Raw genomic sequence first — 19,669 nt, 5'->3', positions numbered from 1 at the left:
TAATACTATACCAACAAGAAGGTAGTCAGAGAGGAAGCTAAAATCTTAAGGACTCGCGGCATTGCACAGTACTGCACAATTTCAGTTACCGAAAAATAAGGGCCGGAATTTTCTGTACCTGGGCGGGTCTGGTGCGGTCAGTGTCTGTGGCGGGTTGTGATCCCGCTGCTGGCTCCATCCCACTCTAGAAAATGAACTTACCTTAATGGGGCCTATTAAGCCCACCCAGTGTGTTACCTGGCCCAATGAGATGGAGCGGGTCTGGTGACTTCACCCGTGACGCGTTTTCAGCCGGGATCCTTAAAGGGACCATGGCTACGTTACATTTAATGTTTAATCTAACATAGTGGGTGTTGAATCTTTACTCTACAATAATATAATAAAAGCTATATATGAGTGACAAAGAAATATTTAAATAATATTATTAAGTAATATGACACCATCTACAAATACAATCAAGAACATAATTTAAAAAAGTGCATTAGTTGGCAAGTTATTGGTGCTTTAGTCACAAATCTATAGACTTTTGTATCATTAACTGGTACAAATAAAAGATGTGTGTGTATAGGTAATATATAAAATTAAGCAGATTTTAAATGTAATTGTAAAGGCGTGGATTTACAATCTTATGCAAGTTCAGCGGAAGAGCTGCGGAATCCCTAACAAACAGTGTAAGTGGTGCTTATGTGTTTCTGGGATTTCTGCAGCTCTTCCGTTGAAGTTAACAATGGACAAGTGAGAGAACCTCCACAGAAATTCACCTCCAAAGTCTCAGACTGAAAAATTAAATTAGTCATATTCAGGGACTGAAATCAAATTGAACCAGTGGAATGAGTGATGAGAATGAAATTGTTACGGTTGATGACTTGATTTAATCTGTAACTGGACAATCACAGTATACTGTGAGAAAAACATGACCACAAACAACACAAAAATTTAATTAAATGGTATATGTCATTTTTAATGGTTCTCTCTCCTCAGGTACTGTCCCCCTCTCCCTCAAATCTGCCATCATCACCCCTCTCCTAAAAAAAACAACCCTTGACCCCTCCGTCCTTGCAAACTACCACCCCATCTCCAACCTCCCTTTCCTCTCCAAAGTCCTTGAATGTGTTGTCGCCTCCCAAATCCATGCCCATCTTTCCCGTAATTCCATGTTTGAGTCCTTCCAATCAGGTTTCCACCCTTGCCACAGAACCGAAACGGCTCTCATCAAAGTCACAAATGACATCCTTTGTGACTGTGACAAAGGTAAACTATCCCTCCTCACTCTTCTTGACTTGTCGGCAGCCTTTGACATGGTTGACCACTCCATCTTTCTCCAACGCCTCTCCACCGTCATCCAGCTGGGTGCAACTTCGCTCGCCTGGGTCCATTCTTATCTATCTAATTGTAACCAGATAATCACCTGCAACGGCTTCTCTTCCCGCTCCCACATTGTTACCTCTGGTGTCCCCCAAGGATCTATCCTTGGCCCCCTCCTATTTCCCATCTACATGTTGCCCCTTGGCGACATCATCTGAAAACACAGTGTCAGTTTCCGCATGTACACTGACGACACCCAGCACTACCTCACTACTTCTTCTCTCGACCCCTCCACGGTCTCTAAATTGTCAGACTGCTTGTCCGACATCTGGTTCTGGATGAACAGAAATTTTCGCCAATTAAATATTGGGAAGACCGAAGCCATTGTTTTCGGTCCCTGCCACAAACTCCGTTACCTAGCCACTGACTCCATCCCTCTCCCTAACATCTGTCTGAGGCTGAACCACACTGTTTGCAGCCTTGATGTCATATTTTACCCTGAAATGAGCTTCTGACCACATATCCGCAGCATAACTAAGAACGCCTATTTCCACCTCCGTAACATCGCCCGTCTCCGCCCATCCGCTGCTGAAACCCTCATCCATGCCTTTGTTACCTCTAGACTTGACTATTCCAACACACTCCTGGCTGGCCTCCCACATGCTACCCTACATCTATAATTATGGGGGATTTTAACTATCATATTAATTGGACAAATCAAATTGGGCAGGGCTGCCTTGAGGATGAGTTCATTGAGTGTATTAGGGATGGGTTTCTTGAGCAGTATGTAACTGAACCGACAAGGGGGCAAGCAACCTTAGATCTGGTCCTGTGCAACAAGACAGGATTAATTAAAAATGTCCTAGTAAAGAATCCCCTTGGAATGAGTGACCATAACATGGTTGAATTCCATATTCAATTAGAGGGTGAGAAAGTTGGATCTCAAACAAGCATGCTAAGCTTGAATAAAGGAGACTATGAAGGTATGAGAGTGGAATTGAGTAGAGTGGATTGGGAAAATAGACTAAAGGGTAAGACGATACATGATCAGTGGTGTACATTTAAGGAGTTATTTTACAACTTCCAAAAAATATATATTCCACTGAGAAGAAAAGGGTGTAAAAGAAAAGACAGCCACCCGTGGCTAAGTAAAGAAATTAAGGATAGTATTCGACTAAAAACAAGGGCATATAAGGTAGCCAAATCTAGTGGGAGGATAGAGGATTGGGAAAACTTTAAAAGACAGCAAAAAATAACAAAAAGATTGATTAAGAAAGGGAAGATAGATTATGAAAGTAAATTAGCAAAAAATATAAAAACAGATAGTAAGAGTTTTTATAGTTATATAAAAAGTAAATGTTGGTCCCTTAGAGGATGAGACCGGGAAATTAATGGTGGGAAATATGGAGATGGCAAAAACACTGAATGAGTATTTTATATCAGTCTTTATAGTAGAAGACACTAAGAATATCCCAACACTGGACAAACAGGGGGCTAAAGGGGGGGAGGAGCTAAACACAATCAAAATCACTAAGGAAGTGGTACTCGGTAAAATAATGGGACTGAAGGCAGATAAATCACCTGGACCTGATGGCTTACATCCTAGGGTCTTGAGGGAAGTGGCGGTAGGGATTGTGGATGCATTGGTAATAATTTTCCAAAACTCCCTGGACTCGGCAATGGTCCCGGCAGACTGGAAAACTGCTAATGTAACACCCTTATTTAAAAAGGGCAGTAGACAGAAGGCTGGAAACTATAGACCGGTTAGCCTAACATCTGTGGTAGGTAAAATTTTGGAGTCCATTATTAAGGAGACAGTAACAGGACATTTGGATAATCATAATTTAATAGGACAAAGTCAGCATGGTTTTATGAAGGGGAAGTCATGTTTGACAAATTTGCTGGAGTTCTTTGAGGAAGTAACATATAGGGTGGATAAAGGGGAACCAGTGGACGTAGTGTATTTAGACTTCCAAAAGGCATTTGACAAGGTGCCACACAAAAGATTATTGCTTAAGATAAAAAATCACGGGATTGGGGTAATATTCTGGCATGGATCGAGGATTGGCTATCTAACAGAAGGCAGAGAGTTGGGATAAATGGTTCATTCTCAGACTGGCAATCAGTAACTAGTGGTGTTCCGCAGGGGTCAGTGCTGGGTCCCCAACTCTTTACAATCTATATTAACGATTTGGAGGAGGGGACCGAGTGTAACATATCAAAGTTTGCAGATGATACTAAGATGGGAGGGAAAGTAGTGAGTGAGGAGGACATAAAAAACCTGCAAGGGGACATAGACAGGCTAAGTAAGTGGGCAGAGATTTGGCAGATGGAATACAATACTGGAAAGTGTGAGGTTATGCACTTTGGCAGGAAAAGTCGTAGAGCAAGTTATTATCTTAATGGCAAGAAACTGGAAAGTACTGAAGTACAAAGGGATCTGGGGGTCCTGGTGCACGAAACTCAAAAGGTTAGTATGCAGGTGCAGCAAGTGATTAAGAAGGCCAATGGAATGTTGGCTTTCATTGCTAGGGGGATAGAATATAAAAATAGGGAGGTATTGCTTCAGTTGTACAAGGTATTGGTGAGACCGCACCTGGAATACTGCGTACAGTTTTGGTGTCCATACTTAAGAAAGGACATACTTGCTCTCGAGTCAGTACAAAGAAGGTTCACTTGGTTAATCCCGGGGATGAGGGGATGGACATATGAGGAGAGGTTGAGTAGATTGGGACTCTACTCATTGGAGTTCAGAAGAATGAGAGGCGATCTTATTGAAACATATAAGATTGTGAAGGGGTTGGATCGGGTGGATGCGGGGAGGATGTTCCCCATGATGGGTGAAACTGGAACTAGGGGGCATAGTCTTAGAATAAGGGGCTGCTCTTTCAAAACTGAGATGAGGAGGAACTACTTCACTCAGAGGGTGGTAGGTCCATGGAATATGCTGCCCCAAAAAGCTGTAGAAGCTACATCATTACATAAATTTAAAACAGAAATAGACAGTTTCCTAGAAGTAAAGGAAATTAAGGGTTACGGGGAGCGGGGAGGAATTTGGACATGAGTCTAGGTTCGGATCGGTCATGGCCCTGTGGGTAGCGGAGCGGGCCCAGGGGCCGTGTAGCCTGATCCTGCTCCTATTTCGTGTGTCTAATTCTGTTAGATGCAGGAGATGGTTCTGTGATAGTGGATTGGCAGTTAGGATCAGATCAGCCATGATCTTATTGAATGGCGGAGCAGGCTCGAGGGGCTGATTGGCCTACTCCTGCTCCTATTTCTTATGTTCTTACATAAACTTGTGGTCATCCAAAACTCGGCTGCCCTTGTCCTAACTCGCACCAAATCCCGTTCACCCATCACCCCTGTGCTCGCTGACCTACATTGCCAACCCAGTTAAGCAACACCTCGATTTCAAAATTCTCATCCTTGTTTTCAAATCCCTCCGTGGCCTCACCCCTCCCTATCTCAGTAATCTCCTTCAGCCCCACAACCCCCCGAGATATCTGCACTCCTCTAATTCTGCCCTCTTGAGCATCTCTGATTATAATCACTCAATCATTGGTGGCCGTGCCTTCTGTTGCTTAGGCCCTAAGCGCTGGAATTCCCTGCCTAAAGCCCTCCGCCTCGCTACCTCTCTTTCCAACATTTAAGACGCTCCTTAAAACCTACCTCTTTGACCAAGCTTTTGGTCACCTGCCCTAATTTCTCCTTATGTGGCTCAGTGTCAAATTGTCTGACTTATAATGCTCCTGTGAAGCGCCTTGGGACGTTTTGCTACGTTAAAGGTGCTATATAAATACAAGTTGTTGTTGTTGTTTTATCGTGCAGATCAATTCACTGCAATTGCTGTTGAGATGGAAGGCAACAGCTGAGAATGGCCAGTGGAAAATGTATTTCCCTCACCATCCAGGGTAGGATGAGAGCCTTCAGCACTCGCATCCCTTCAGGAATTTCTGAATTAACATTTACCAGTAGCTTTTCAAGTAGAACAGAATCTCCCTCAATCTGTTAGATAATGTAATCAACATGTTTTTATTTTGGTTTGTTTTTCATGCTTCAAGTCATCAGCTGGAACAATGGCCACGGAACTCACGCCTCAGGTTGACAGACATGGTTCCCGAGCTGCGTGAATCCCATGGCCATGCAGGGAAATTTTAAATAAAAAGTATCGAATGGTCTCCATGCTCTGTGCCAGGCCTTGACATAAGTTAGAGCTGGACTCTTGTATGCTCTGAGCCATTGTGTGCAAGTTCGCTGGCAAGCTGTCCAGTGCACCTAACATTTCCCGGTGTATGCCCATTAGCCTTCTTCGGTAGCCTGCGCCCTCGAAATCTGCATCTGAGTCCTCTGCAGCAGAGCGAGTATGTGATCTCACCCTCCAGTGTGCTGGCACCTCTGGCATCCTATCTCCCTGCCCCAGCTGCTGCACTTGTGCCTGGTGCCTCACCGCGTGTAAACCCCTCCTCTAACCTAGCCTCTAAAGTAGGCGTGGTGCCAGTATTTGAGCTGGTGCTTGCTAGGGTCAGACCCGAGTGACGGTGCATCTTCAGAAAGGCTGGCCTGCTCTTCCTGAAATGGCAGAGATATCTCCACATTTCCAGCACCTGAAATGAGAGAGGGACCAGGGTTAGCTTTTAGTGTGAAAGTAAAAGCAGAGGAGGAATTGGTTGTTGAAAGCAGCTGCAGTTTGTCATGCAGAGTGTGTAGGGTGAGATAGAAGTAAGAGGGGAAAAGAGGGTAAGGTGTGAAAAATCTCTGCACCACATCTCCTCCAGCATTGCTACTCGCCACGGCCATGACTCTCCTCTGCCCGTGATGGCCAGCATGTTTCCTTCAAAGTGGGAGAGGTTGCGCGGGGTGGGGTGGGGGGGGCTCAGAACCCACCGATGGCAGCTGGAATTCTGAAAGGATGGGATCAGTTCCAAACCTGTATGTAATGATCTTGACATCTTATGATAACTTAAAGTTTTAAATCACAGAAATGTATATGTCACTCGCCTATACTTTACATTCATTGAATCAAATTTTGAAAGTAAGATGCCTAAAGTTACACACAAGATCCCAAATGTGACCTTATACAGGGTTGAAATAACCTACTATGAATTATCATCAAATACCTGGGTTGCATGCCAGTAATTGATTAGCTTTGTTATCTGTTTTGTATTGACCAGATATTTTCTGTGAATGATCGGTAATCGCAGCAAATCCTTTTCCTTTTCCATACTTAAAATGGGCATTGGCCAGACAGGGTGGGACATCCCTATTATACAGCTCCATGGAGGCTGAGGTTGGATAATTGTTTCAGGTCAGGAGTTCTGGGTTATGTTGATTGGCAATCCATTGCTAAGTTTGATGTTTCCAGGTAAACCTAAGACCACCAAGTCTGCTAAAGAGAGCTTAACTGGCCCAGATCAGAAACCAAGCAGGTCAAAGCCCCAGTGCTGCTCAGTAGTGGGATTGACCCTGTGAATAGACACTGCAGTGTAGCCTGCCCAATATAGTGAGACCCATCTTTTGCTCAATCTATAAGTCCAGGATGCAGACTTACTTGTCTGGTTCAAGCTCTGATTCATACCAGGTGACCCTTGAGCACCAACATAGAGTATACTAGCTCACTGGATGCCTTCCATGATCAGTGGGCCTCACATGGTGCCTTTGTTTATACTATTCCTGATTTTCTTAATTTAATTTGTTATTTTTGTCAGTTTAATTAAAAATCAGTTTGAGTGGAACACCCCCTCCCTAAAGTTTTAGTGATGTCCTTCCTGTAGGAGAAGGTATCTATTGAATTTTAAAATAGGACCCGTCCATTGTTAATCCAGGTTTCATGTTTTTTTGGTACCAATGCACAGGACATTATGGCCTAGAGACTGGTTCATGGTAGCCTACCAGCACGAATTGGGCACAGGGAACAATCCTTCCGCCAGAATGGGTAGGCCCTTGGTACACCCGATATTGGGTCGTGGGTCTCAATTACATAAGGCTGGCGAGCTGCAGCCTGATTTTTCCTATCTCTAGCCCAGGAATGTTGAGGCCAGCTGCAGTATCCTATTTCCTGCCCTGGCTGAGATAAGATAACTCAACACAAGGCAGGAATCAAACCTTAGACCTTCTTGTCTGTGTGGCTCAGTGCCGCAACATGTGGCGCATTAACCACTAAGCCACTGAGGAAGAGGCATTCAGAACACGTTATAATATTATTACTAGAATTATTCTCTTTTTTATTTATGAATAGAGTAAACAGCCGTAGACCCATAATAGACCCCACAGGAACTTCTTTGGTCACTGACCTGCCTGTGTGTGGGACTGACTCTGCAATCCAGGAGTCACCAATATAACTTATGATGAAAAAGCAGTTTGTTTGTATGATTTTAATGAACCATTAAAACCTTAACTGGCTGTTTGAAAATTTCCATCTGCAAACTGATCTTTTCACGATTTGTTCACTTGTTTCAGTTCATTTTTGCAACATACACTGTTGAAGGGGCTCCAGCAGATGTCGAGATAGATACAGAGAATAAGAAAATGATCTATAGAAAACTGGAGCCACCCTTTGAGGAGCTGTTTGATCAGTTAGAGGAACACACTCTCATCTTGCTACTGGTACCTTGGATCCAAATGCTTGAAATGGACATGTCAAGATACAGAAAGGTACAGTCAATGCATCCAACCACCTTTTTAAATGAGTCTGTAGAAAATGGTCCACTTCATATTTTGTACAGACTTGCATTTAGTCCGTAGACATTTATATTTTTTCCAACTTCCTGTTTTTTCTTTTCATGAATATTTTCCTGGATGAGAGAATGGACAGACAATCTGCTCTGAGGCCAGCCAGTAGGGACAGTGTGTGAGCGCAGTTACTCAGAAGCCGCCTTGTGGTGAAGCCTACTGCCAGATCTCCTTGACAGCCTGACTAAGATCAGCAGCTGAATGGGTGAAGCTCAGTGGCTTGTTTGCAGGTCCTTACAAGTTGTTGGCCCATTCAGAGGATCACAGTGTATGTCCTTTGGAGTCCTAAGAGGAGGAAGGGCAGAAAATTACTGACCCCCCCCACCGCTCACCTCCCCAAAAAAACCTTGTAAATACAATTTTGAAAGGGTTTCCATTTTTGTGTTCAGGGTATATTTTTCAATTGAAGAAGTACAGGGTACGAAAACTTACTGTGCTTGTATAAGAAATAGGAGCAGGAATAGGCCACTTGGCCCCTCGAGCCTGCTCTGCCAAAATGCTCCGTATGTTTGCACTATTTTTACTCAGGTGTTGACTCATCAAATGGTTACCAGCTTTCTGAAAATAGTGCACAGAAGAATGCAGTGCAAGCACATTGAACATTTGTGCCTGAAAACCGATGATCAGAAAATATATGCAATATTCTCGAGTGATCCTGGCGCGCACTTTCCCTCCTGTCTCCCTCTGTGGTCTGTCTCTTGCTGTAAATTGCTCACTCATCCTGTAGTACTGCTGTTATTGTTTTTAGTGTTGTTCATTGATACTCAGTGAAGATCTTTTATTTCTAGGTGGAGTTGGTAAGCAAGACTCGATATTTGGATTCAATATACTACAAGAAACTTCAGGAACTGCAGAGAAAGTTTTTACCCAACAAAGTAATTAGCTCTTTGGTACTAAAAAACAGACAGAGTGATTAGTTAGAAAAAGGTGTAGTGCCAGAGGACTGGTGGATAGGTAATGTAATACCTATATTTAAGAAGGGAGATAGAACATGTCCAGGGAATTATAGACCAGTCAACATCGATAGTAGGAAAAATAATGGAATCCCTACTAAAGGAGAAAATGGAAGAACATCTAGGAACCAAAAATATAATAATAAATAGTCAGCATGGATTTCAAATGGGAAAGACTTGCTTAACCAACCTTATTGAATTTTTTGAAGAGGTAACAGAGAGAGTAGACAAGGGTAATACAGTGGATGTAATTTATCTAGATTTTCAAAAGGCCTTCGATAAGGTACCACATAATAGACTGATGAACAAGGTCAGAGAATGCGGAGTCAGGGGACAAGTAGCATAATGGATAGCTGGCTGGCTTCAAGACGGAAAGCAGAGAGTAGGGGTAAAGGGTGGCTATTCAGAGTGGCAGAAAGTGGGAAGTGGTGTTCCACAAGGATCAGTGCTGGGACACTGTTCACAATTTATATTAACGATTTAGACTTTGGAATCAAAAACACAATTTCTAAATTGGTGGATGACACCAAATTGGGGGTATAGTCAATACTGAGGAGGACTGCAACAAATTACAAGAAGACATTAATAAACTTGCAGAATGGGCATATAATTGGCAAATGAAGTTCAACACAGATAAATGTGAGAGACTACATTTTGGTAAGAAAAATAGGGAGGTCACTTATTACTTGGAAAATAAGGATCTAAATGGGGTAGAGGAACAGAGGGATCTCGGAGTACAAGTACACAAATCACTAAAAGTATCGATACAGGTTAACAAGGCCATAAAAAAGCAAACCAAGCACTAGGGTATATTTCTAGAGGGATAGAATTGAAAAGTAGAGAAGTTATGCTAAACCTGTATCGAACCTTGGTTGGACCACACTTGGAGTACTGTGTACAATTCTGGTCGCCATGTTATCAAAAGGATATAATGGCACTGGAGAGGGTGCAGAGAAGATTTACAAGGATGATACCAGAAATGCGAGGGTATACCTATCAGGAAAGGATGAACAGGCTGGGTCTCTTTTCTCTTGAAAAGCAAAGGCTGAGGGGTGACCTAATAGAGGTCTTTAAAATCATGAAAGGTTTTGATAGAGTGGATACAGAGAGAATGTTTCCACTTGTGGGGAAGAGCAAAACTAGAGGCCATCAATATAAGATAGTCACCAAGAAATCAAATAGGGAATTCAGAAGAAACTTCTTTACCAGAGAGTGGTTAGAATGTGGAACTCGCTACCAGGGAGCGGTTGAAGCGAATAGTATAGATGGATTTAAGGGGTGGTTAGATAAGCATATGAGGGAGAAGGGAATAGAGGGTTATGCTGAATGATTTAGATGAGGAAAAATGGGAGGAGGCTTGTGTGGAGCATAAACGCCGGCATGGACTGTTTGTGCTGAATGGCCTGTTCCTGTGCCGTATATCCTATGTATTTGCACGAACAGGTTTGAGTCGTTCTGTGCCTGTGCACTGTATAGGGGCAGAGCCTAAACACCATCTCGCCCCCATCCGATCCGTGCATGCACACCCAATATTACGGTTGCGCATGCGCATTGGAGGATCCAACTGCGCATGCGCTTAGCCGCAGTGCTGTGTCCTGCGGCCTCAACCACCTCCTGTGGAGAAGGTCAGGAGATCGGGGTGGGGGGTGAAGGTCAGGAGATCACGGGGGCGGGGAGAAGGTCAGGAACTTGCGGGGGGGGGGGAGAAGGTCAGGAACTTGGGAGGGGAGAAGGTCAGGAACTTGGAGGGGGGAGAAGGTCAGGAACTCGGGGGGGAGAAGGTCAGGAACTCGGCGGGGGGGGGGGCGGGGAGAAGGTCAGCAACTCGGGGGGAGAAGATCAGGCACTTGTGGTGCAAATAAACGCAGCCAAAAAGAAAATTAGGTCTATCTACTGATACACAAAGCAAAGGAAGTAATCACTCTCTAGTCTCAATTACCTAACCCGAGGTGACACATTGAGTTGATTTTTTTGTTATATGATGCTGGGACATTTTTGGCACTGACCACTCTGAATTTGCACCTAACCAGCATTTCAAATATTTGTGTTTAGCTTCTTATACTATCCAAAGCCAAAAGCTCCCATTCTGTCAGATGTGCTAGCAAGGAATGGCTGCTCATAGTCTGTTGCTTATCATTGTAATTGGTATGTCCATTAAAATATGTGTATGTTTATATTTTTTATATTTCTATATACTACAGGACTTTTACCTTCTTTGGGGATAGGTGGCTTCCTCCCAATATGCACACGTAATGATTGTTAGTGCACCCTCCCTCTTCCCCCTCCGTGAATAATGACTTACTGGTAGGATTGTTTGAGTCAGCCATTTCATAATGAGTGAACAGTAGTAATTCCAAAGGCCCCAAATGTCAACTTCATTAGTGAAGTTGTACATGCAGTGTGCACTCAAGTCCCTGGGTGTGTCTTCCAATTGATTGCTGTAACTATTAATTAAATACTAAAATCTGCCAGTACCTGAATTCCTATCTTGATGTAGGCAGGTCCATATAGCTTGTCGATGAGCTGCTCAGTTATATTTCCTGGTGACAGTGATGCAGAATGGGCAGTGGGAGATGTAAACCACGTGAATTAAGCTTGTGCTGAAAATGAGTGAGAGCTTCATTAATAATAATGGAATTAATTATAATAGTATTCATATAGAATTTTCCATAGTTCTCGCCAGGAAAGCACTGTAACCTACTGTCGCCAGTATAAAGTGGGTGTTGCAGGGAGGGCTGTTCTGTGCTGATATGAATTCAGCATTTAAAGGAGTTTGGTATTTTGTATTGCTGAGAATTAAATCTGAAGTTTTTTGCTGCAGGTTATTTTGACAGCTTTCTCCTGGGTTATTTTTGTAGGTTATGAGCCAAGAGCTTTGGCTGAGATGTTTTCAGTTGCTGCAACTGTAATTTACAATATCGGCATTCCAATGAAAATCCCATTCTTTCTGTATTATTGGGCTGAAGAAGAGAAGGAATGGAGAGGTGCCTTGGGGGGTGTTTTACTGTGTTAAAGACATTATATAAATGCAAGTTGTTGTTGTTGAAATTACACCTGAGGCAGACTGTCCGCACCCACCACTACTCACAGACTACAGGCAGAGGCATACCGCCCTTGCGACGCCTCAGGAAAAGTCTTCACAGGCTGCACTTGACATGAAGGCAGTGACAGAGTTGTGCTATCTCATGGAAAGTGACCTCCAGCCAACTTCCACCGCAGGGACTATACTGATTTTGGCTGCCAGAGGTACTGCGGAGCTGAACTTTTGTGCATTTGCCTCATTCCACGTTGCCGCAGGGGATATCAGCAACATCAGTCATTCTGCAGTTTACAGACGTCTAAAGCAGATGACTAATGTGTTCTTCACCAGTGTGAGTTATTCCATCGCTTTCCCCATGGACAGCCTACAGCAGAATTGTTCACATGGCAGGATTCCCCAAGGTTGAGGGTCTCATTCATTGCACCAAAATGGCTGGACAGGCTCCTACACACAATTCCTTTGCCTTCATGAAACGTAAGGGCTTCCAGCCTTCAATTTTCAGATCACCTGTGACAATCAAAATAGTATAATTCAAGGGGATGTTCACTTCTCAGGTAGCAGTCACAAAATCATAGAATTTACCACACATTCAGCCTCTGTGTCTGCAACAGACCTAACTGTTCATCTGGAGCTGTCTACTCCAATCCCATATTCCTATACTTTGTCATATCCTTTTATTTAGTTCTTTTAAACAATTCTATAATCTCTGCCTTCGTAGCAAAGCATTCCATGTTCTAATTATCCTCTGTGGGGGAAAAAAAGCCACAATGCTTCCATTTCAAGGCAGTTCAAATTGCCACAGGGATTATTCGAGCCACAAAGGTTGGGTCCTACGAGACGCAACGCTATCCTTTGCCATCCAAAGAGACAAACCCATGGAGTAGATAGAGGAAGAAGACACCCACCCACAATCAGGAGGAGCCAACCAAGATGAAGATGTCCATTGGAGTCGCCATGCACTTCATGATAGACTGCAGTGATAAGAAACCATCATGACTGCACAGAAATGGATAGTGGGCTTCTCCACACTAGCCTTCAACAACAACAACAATTTGTATTTATATAGTGCCTTTAACATAGTAAAACATCCCAAGGTGTTTCACAGGAGTGTCATAAAATAAAATTTGACACCAAGCCATATAAGGAGAAATTAGGGCAGATGACCAAAAGCTTGGTCAAAGAGGTAGGTTTTAAGGAGGAATAAGAGGTGGAGAGGTTCAGGGAGGGAATTCCAGAGCTTAGGGCCTAGGCAGCTGAAGGCACGGCCACCAATGGTTGAGCGATTAAAATCAGGGATGCTCAAGAGGCCAGAATTAGCGGTGCGCAGATATCTCAGAGAGGTGCGGGGGGGGGGGGGGCGGGGGGAGGTTATGGGGCTGGAGGAGATTACAGAGATAGGGAGGGGCGAGGCCATGGAGCAATTTGAAAACAAGGATGAGAATTTTAAAATCGAGGCTTTGCTTAACCGGGTGCCAATGTAGGTCAGCGAGCACGGGTGATGGGCGAACGGGACTTGGTGCCTGTTAGGACACGTGCAGATGACCAGATAATCTGTTTTATGGATGTTCATTGAGGGATAAATATTGGCCAGGACACCGGGGATAACTCCCCTGCTCTTCTTCAATATAGTGCCGTAGGATCTTTTATGTCCAACTGAGGGGGGGCAGACGGGGCCTCGGTTTAACGTCTCATCCAAAAGACCGCACCTCCGACAGTGCAGCACTCCCTCGGTATTGCAGTGTCAGCCTAGGTTTTTGTGCTCAAGTCTCTGGAGTGAGACTTGAACCCACGACCTTCTGTCTCAGAGGCAAGGGTGCTACCAACTGACACTGTACAAATACTGACTACCATCAAACAGTCATAACATGAGAGTAGATTGTAACACAAATTATTGTGCTTGATTGTGTGCCTGTAGGTTAGTGATGAAGTGAGTGTGTGAGTAGGGTAAATAGTAAGTGCATGAAAAAGTTGGTATTGTTTCTGAATTTCACTCTCCCTCACTTCCTCTATGCTCCTTGTCCAATGATATACAAAGTGGCATCTTCAAATGCACTCAGGATTTACTTTTCCATCAGTCTCCTCCAGTCTGCATGTGCTTTCTTCTGTTATGTGACGCCTTGTCCTGCATGCAAATAAGGAGACCTGAGAGGATAGTAGTGTCAAGAGCATATTTAAAGGCACGATCAGTGAGGCTTGGCTTCTGATGCAGAGCCTTGCTAGATGGGAGTGTAGACCGGAGAATCAGGCTTTATGTACAGGTAAATACATAATTGAAACAGAGATACAAAAAATGGGGGAAAAAGTGACAACTTGTTGATATGTTGTAGGCATATGGGGAAAATTGTAACACTATTACTATCTGTAGTTACGGAAACTGTACCTGCCAGTTTAACTGTGATGTCACTTTTCTTAGGATACTCCTCTTCCTGTCGATTCAGTACAAATTCCAAAGGATCCCAAAAGCTCAAGCCACTGGCAGATGGTTTCTGAGGAATTCCATAGTTACACCTTTAGTGCTCTTCTTCGCAATCGCTTAGAACTTGAGAATTTCCAGGCATTTCTTAGAGAAAATTTAGCGGGGTAAGTGCCCATGAATCTTTCTGTAATAAAGTACGGTGAAGCTGTACAATGTAGAGTTTCCCATACTGACTTTGCAAACCTATGCTACCCATCCCGATTAGAGCCAGCATTTGCACATAGAATCATCATTTTAGCTCATTTGGGGACATTACTGTGTGACACGTCTCTGCCTCAGACCATCCCCCACACTATCCCTTCTGCTCAACCTGATGCATATTCTAATCAATGGCACACCCTGCAGCCACTCAGATGCACACCAATTTGAAAAAACATTTCTCTTTTTTTAAAGGGGGATCATAGTTGTTTGGTAAAGGAGGAAGATCCGTTTGTCATATTCTTCACATTGACATTATGGGAAAGTAGCGCATAAGTGTTATCAGATGCAGTGGTGTATTTCAACATGGCTTATGGTATCGCATTGTTTAGATAACCTATTGTTCTTTCGTTTGTAAAGGATCTTTCTGTAACAATGATACCAGTGGGAATTTACAAAATGCTACTGTTTCAATATGATTATAACTACAGGACTAATTGACGCTGTTTCTGTGCTGTAAATACTATGTAATACTGTGACACTCGCCGTAACTTAATTTGGTGCAGTAATAACACTGGCGCCCTTAATTGGTTTAATAATAGTTTGTAATAATGCAGCATTGCTGATGCATGGAAAATTGTCTCTCTTTTCTTGCAGCATGGATCTCTTGTGCTGGTTGGACATTGACCACTATAGAAAAATACCTAACAATGAAACGGAAATTAAAGATAACAAGTCCAAAGAGATCATCACCAAATATCTGAATCAAAAGTATTTCTTGGGGCCCAGCAGCCCTGCTACAAAAGCAGAACAGGATGAGGTAATTGTCTGAAAGTTTTAATGCTAGATTAGTGCTTCACGCTGTGATTCAAGGTGGTTGAAGATATCAGGAAGCTAAGGTCTATCCAAAGTGATTTGGGGTTGACCATTGATCCTGCCTGCTTAGTTTCTTGACAGATACAGGTAAATTATAATTTCTAAGTGCCCTGTTACCACGTCCCTAATAATAGATTCTGGCATTTTCCCAACGACTGAATCATAGAATGGTTACAGTACAGAAGGAGGCTATTCGGCCTGTTGAACCCGTGCCGGCTCTCTGCAAGAGCACTTCAGCTAGTCCCACTCCCCCGCCCTTTCCCTGTAGCCCTGTATTTTTTTTCCCTTCAGGTACTTATCCAGTTCCCTTTTGAAAGCCACAATTGAGTCTGCCTCCACCACCCTATCAGGCAGTGTATTCCAGATCCTAACCACTCGCTGCATAAAAATGCTTTTCCTCATGTCGCCTTTGGTTCTTTTGCCAATCACCTTAAATCTGTGTCCCCTGGTTCTCGACCCTTCCGCCAATGGGAACAGTCTCTCTCTATCTACTCTGTCCAGACCCCTCATGATTTTGAACACCTTTATCAAATCTCTCAACCTTCTCTGCTCTAAGGAGAACAACTCCAGCTTCTCTAGTCTATCCACATAACTGAAGTCCCTCATCCCTGGAACCATTCTCGTAAATCTTTTCTGCACCCCCTCTAAGGCCTTCACATCCTTCCTAAAGTACAGTGCCCAGAATTGGCAACAAAACTCCAGTTGAGGCCGAACCTGTGTTTTATAAAGGATCATCATAACTTCCTTGCTTTTGTACTCTATACCTCTATTTATGAAGCCCAGGATCCTGTGTGCTTTTTTAACCGCCTTCTCAACCTGCCCTGCCACCTTCAATGATTTGTGCACACATACCCCAGGTCTCTCTCTTCATACACCCTTTAGAATTGTACCCTTTAGTTTATATTCCCTCTCCTCATTCTTCCTACCAAAATGTATCACTTCGCACTTTTCTGTGTTAAATTTCATCTGCCACGTGTTCACCCATTTCACCAGCCTGTCTATGTCTTCTTGAAGTCTATCACTAACCTCCTCACTGTTCACTATACTTCCAAGTTTTGTGTCATCTGCAAATTTTGAAACTGTGCCCTGTACATTCAAGTCATTAATATATATCAAGAAAAACCGTGGTCCTAGTACTGACCCCTGGGGAACACCACTGTATAGCTTCCTCCAGTCTGAAAAACAACCATTCACCACTACTCTGTTTCCTGTCACTTAGCCAATTTCGTATCCATGCTGCCACTGTCCCTTTTATTCCCTGGGCTTCAACTTTGCTGGCAAGCCTATTATGTGGCACTTTATCAAACACCTTTTGGAAGTCCATGTACACCACGTCAACTACATTGCCCTCATCAACCCTCTCTGTTGCCTCATCAAAAAACTCAATCAAGTTAGTTAAACACGATTTGCCTTTAACAAATCCGTGCTGGCTTTCCTTAATTAATCTACACTTGTCCAAGTGACTGTTAATTTTGTCCCTGATTATCGTTTCCAAAAGCTTCCCCCACTACCGAGGTTAAACTGACTGGCCTCTAGTTGCTGGGTTTATCCTTACACCCTTTTTTGAACAAGGGTGTAACAGTTGCAATTTTCCAGTCCTCTGGCACCACCTCTGTATCTAAAGAGGATTGGAAAATTATGGCTAGTACCTCTGCAATTTCCACCTTAACTTCCCTCAGTATCCAAGGATGCACCCCATCTGGTCCTGGTGACTTATCTACTTTAGCCAGCCTTTCAATACCTCCTCTTTATCCATTTTATCCCATCCAGTATCTCCACTACCTCTTCTTTCACTATGACCTTTGCAGCATCTTCTTCCTTGGTGAAGACAGATGCAAAGTATTCATTTAGTACCTCAGCAATGGCCTCTGCCTCCATGCGTAGGTCTCCCTTTTGGTCCATTATGCAGGCTAACTGGCCTGTAGTTCCCTATTTTCTCTCTTCCTCCTTTCTTGAATGGTGGTGTTACGTTTGCTACCTTCAAATCCACAGGGACCATTCTAGAATCTAGGGAATTCTGGAAGATCAAAACCAGTGCATGCATTATCTCTGCAGTCACCTCTTTTAAAACCCTGGGATGTAGGCCATCAGGCCCAGGGGATTTGTTGACTTTTAGTCCCATTAATTTCTCCAGCACTATTTCTTTACGAATACTAATTTCTTTAAGTTCCTCATTCTCACTAGACCCTTGGTTCCCCACTATTTCTGGAATTTTTTTGTGTCTTCTTCCATGAAGACAGATACAAATAATTTGTTTAATGTCTCTGCCATTTCTTTATTCACCATTATAATTTCTCCTGGCTCTGCCTGTAAGGGACCCGTGTTTACTTGCGCTAATCTCTTCCTTTCTCCATAACTATAGAAGCTTTTACAATCTGTTTTTATGTCTCTCGCTAGTTTACTCTCATTCTATTTTCTTTCTCTTTATCAATTTTCTGATCCTCCTTTGCTGATTTTTAAAATCCTTCTAATTCTCAGGCTTACTATTTTTGACAACATTATAAACCTCTTCCTTTAATCAAATACTATCTTTAACTTCTTGTTAGCCACAGTTGGATCATTTTTCCGTGGGGTTTTTATTCCTTAAGGGAAGTAAATTCGTTGTGAATTATGAATTATTTCATTAAATGTTTGCCATTGTTTATCTACCGCCATATCTTTTAATCTAGTTTCCCAACCTACCTTAGCCAACTCACCTCTTATACAAATTAGTTTGCTTTGTTCAGATTTAAGACCCTAGTTTTGCACTTAACTAAATCACTCTCAAACGCAACATAAAATTCTATCATATTATGATCACTGCTCCCCAGATCCTTCTTTACTGCAAGGTTATTAATTAACTCTGTCTCATTGCACAATACTAGATCTGAAATAGCTGTTCCCTAGTTGATTTCTTGATATATTGATCCAGAAAACTATCTTGAATACACTCCATGAACTCATCCTCGACACTATTACTGCAAATGTTGTTTGCTTAGTCTATATGAAAATTGAAGTCCCTCATGATAACTTTATTACCCTGTTACATGCACCTCTAATTTCCTGATTTATACCGTGCCCGACACGACAACTACTGTTAGGGGGCCTATAAACTACTCCCACCAGTGTTTTCTGCCCCTTGTTGTTTCTTAGCTCCACCCAAAGTGATTCTACATCTTGATTTTCAGAGCTAAGATCCTTTCTCTTTGCTGTCTTTATCCCATCCTTTATTATCAGGGCTACCTGCCGCCCCCCCCTCCTTTTCCATTCTGCCTATCTCTTCTAAAAGTTCAGTGTCCTGGAATATTTAGTTTCCAACCTTGGTCACTCTGCAACCATGGGGATGATTTTGCTAATGGGGGCGCGTTGGAGGCGGGACTGCTGCTTGTCGGGTTTTAGTCCCACCTCCACCGACTTGTGGCCAACCCACGCTATTTTTCCTTGATTGACCTTGTTAATAAGCGGGCTTAGCAGGCCGATTAAGGGGAAGCCGGTTACAGAGAACATCAGCAAATGACATTTCATCTGTCAAAAACTTTTGACAGATGAATTGTCATCGTTTGACAGCTCTGTGAAGCTGTCAAACACTGACATTCTCTGTTGTTTGATGAGTCCTTGTATTCAAGACTCATCAAACCTATTTGCTGAGCAGAAACCAGATGGCTGTTGCATCGGAGAATGCAGCAGCCATTCTGTCATCTCTGCCGCGGAGATGCCGGAGTCTCCGGTTCCCCAACAGTTGAACCCTGCAGGAAGAGACAAAGGTAAGTAAACATTTTCTATCACTTTTCACTCACCTCACATAGTTACCTCTCCACACTTGCACCCATCACTCACCTCCACAGCGCATTTTTGGACCCCTCTGACCCCTGCAGACCCACTACTCGCTTCGCTGACCCTGGCGGGGTTTCCCAACGTCGGGAAGTCTGCACCTCTGTTGGAAAAACGGGGTAATCCTCTTAACTGCATGTTAACTATCTGTTAACAGGCAGTTAAGTGGCTGTAATCCCCTTCCCGCCTCCAGGAGACGGGATCCGGCACGGGTCGGGTACCCGCCTCCTGGGAAGATGACACGGAGGCGGGTTGGGGTGGGATGGGTACCTTCCCCCAGATTCTGCCATTTTCCTGGCAGTCCTGCCTCCAAACCTGCCTCCCCAGGGCTGGCAAAAACGC

The 19,669-nt window shown here is 43.4% G+C and overlaps 1 protein-coding gene across 1 annotated transcript in view; it reads left to right on the top strand.

The window, feature by feature from the left end:
* The window catches only part of LOC147115153 (regulator of G protein signaling 22-like), a 142,231-nt gene that overhangs the window by 66,536 nt on the left and 56,026 nt on the right, over positions 1-19,669 (top strand). The window contains exons 11-14 of the mRNA XM_085993988.1: positions 7,684-7,956; positions 8,823-8,909; positions 14,441-14,607; positions 15,299-15,461. Of these exons, the coding sequence (XP_085850114.1) occupies positions 7,684-7,956; positions 8,823-8,909; positions 14,441-14,607; positions 15,299-15,461 (690 nt within the window). The remainder of the gene's footprint in view (positions 1-7,683; positions 7,957-8,822; positions 8,910-14,440; positions 14,608-15,298; positions 15,462-19,669) is intronic.

This window comes from Somniosus microcephalus, chromosome 7 (assembly GCF_052327205.1).
Source record: "Somniosus microcephalus isolate GS21.2 chromosome 7, FLI_Smic_1.0, whole genome shotgun sequence".
NCBI lineage: Eukaryota > Metazoa > Chordata > Chondrichthyes > Squaliformes > Somniosidae > Somniosus > Somniosus microcephalus.
Note: the sequence above shows the minus strand (reverse complement) of the source record. Positions and strands in the feature narration are given on the sequence as shown.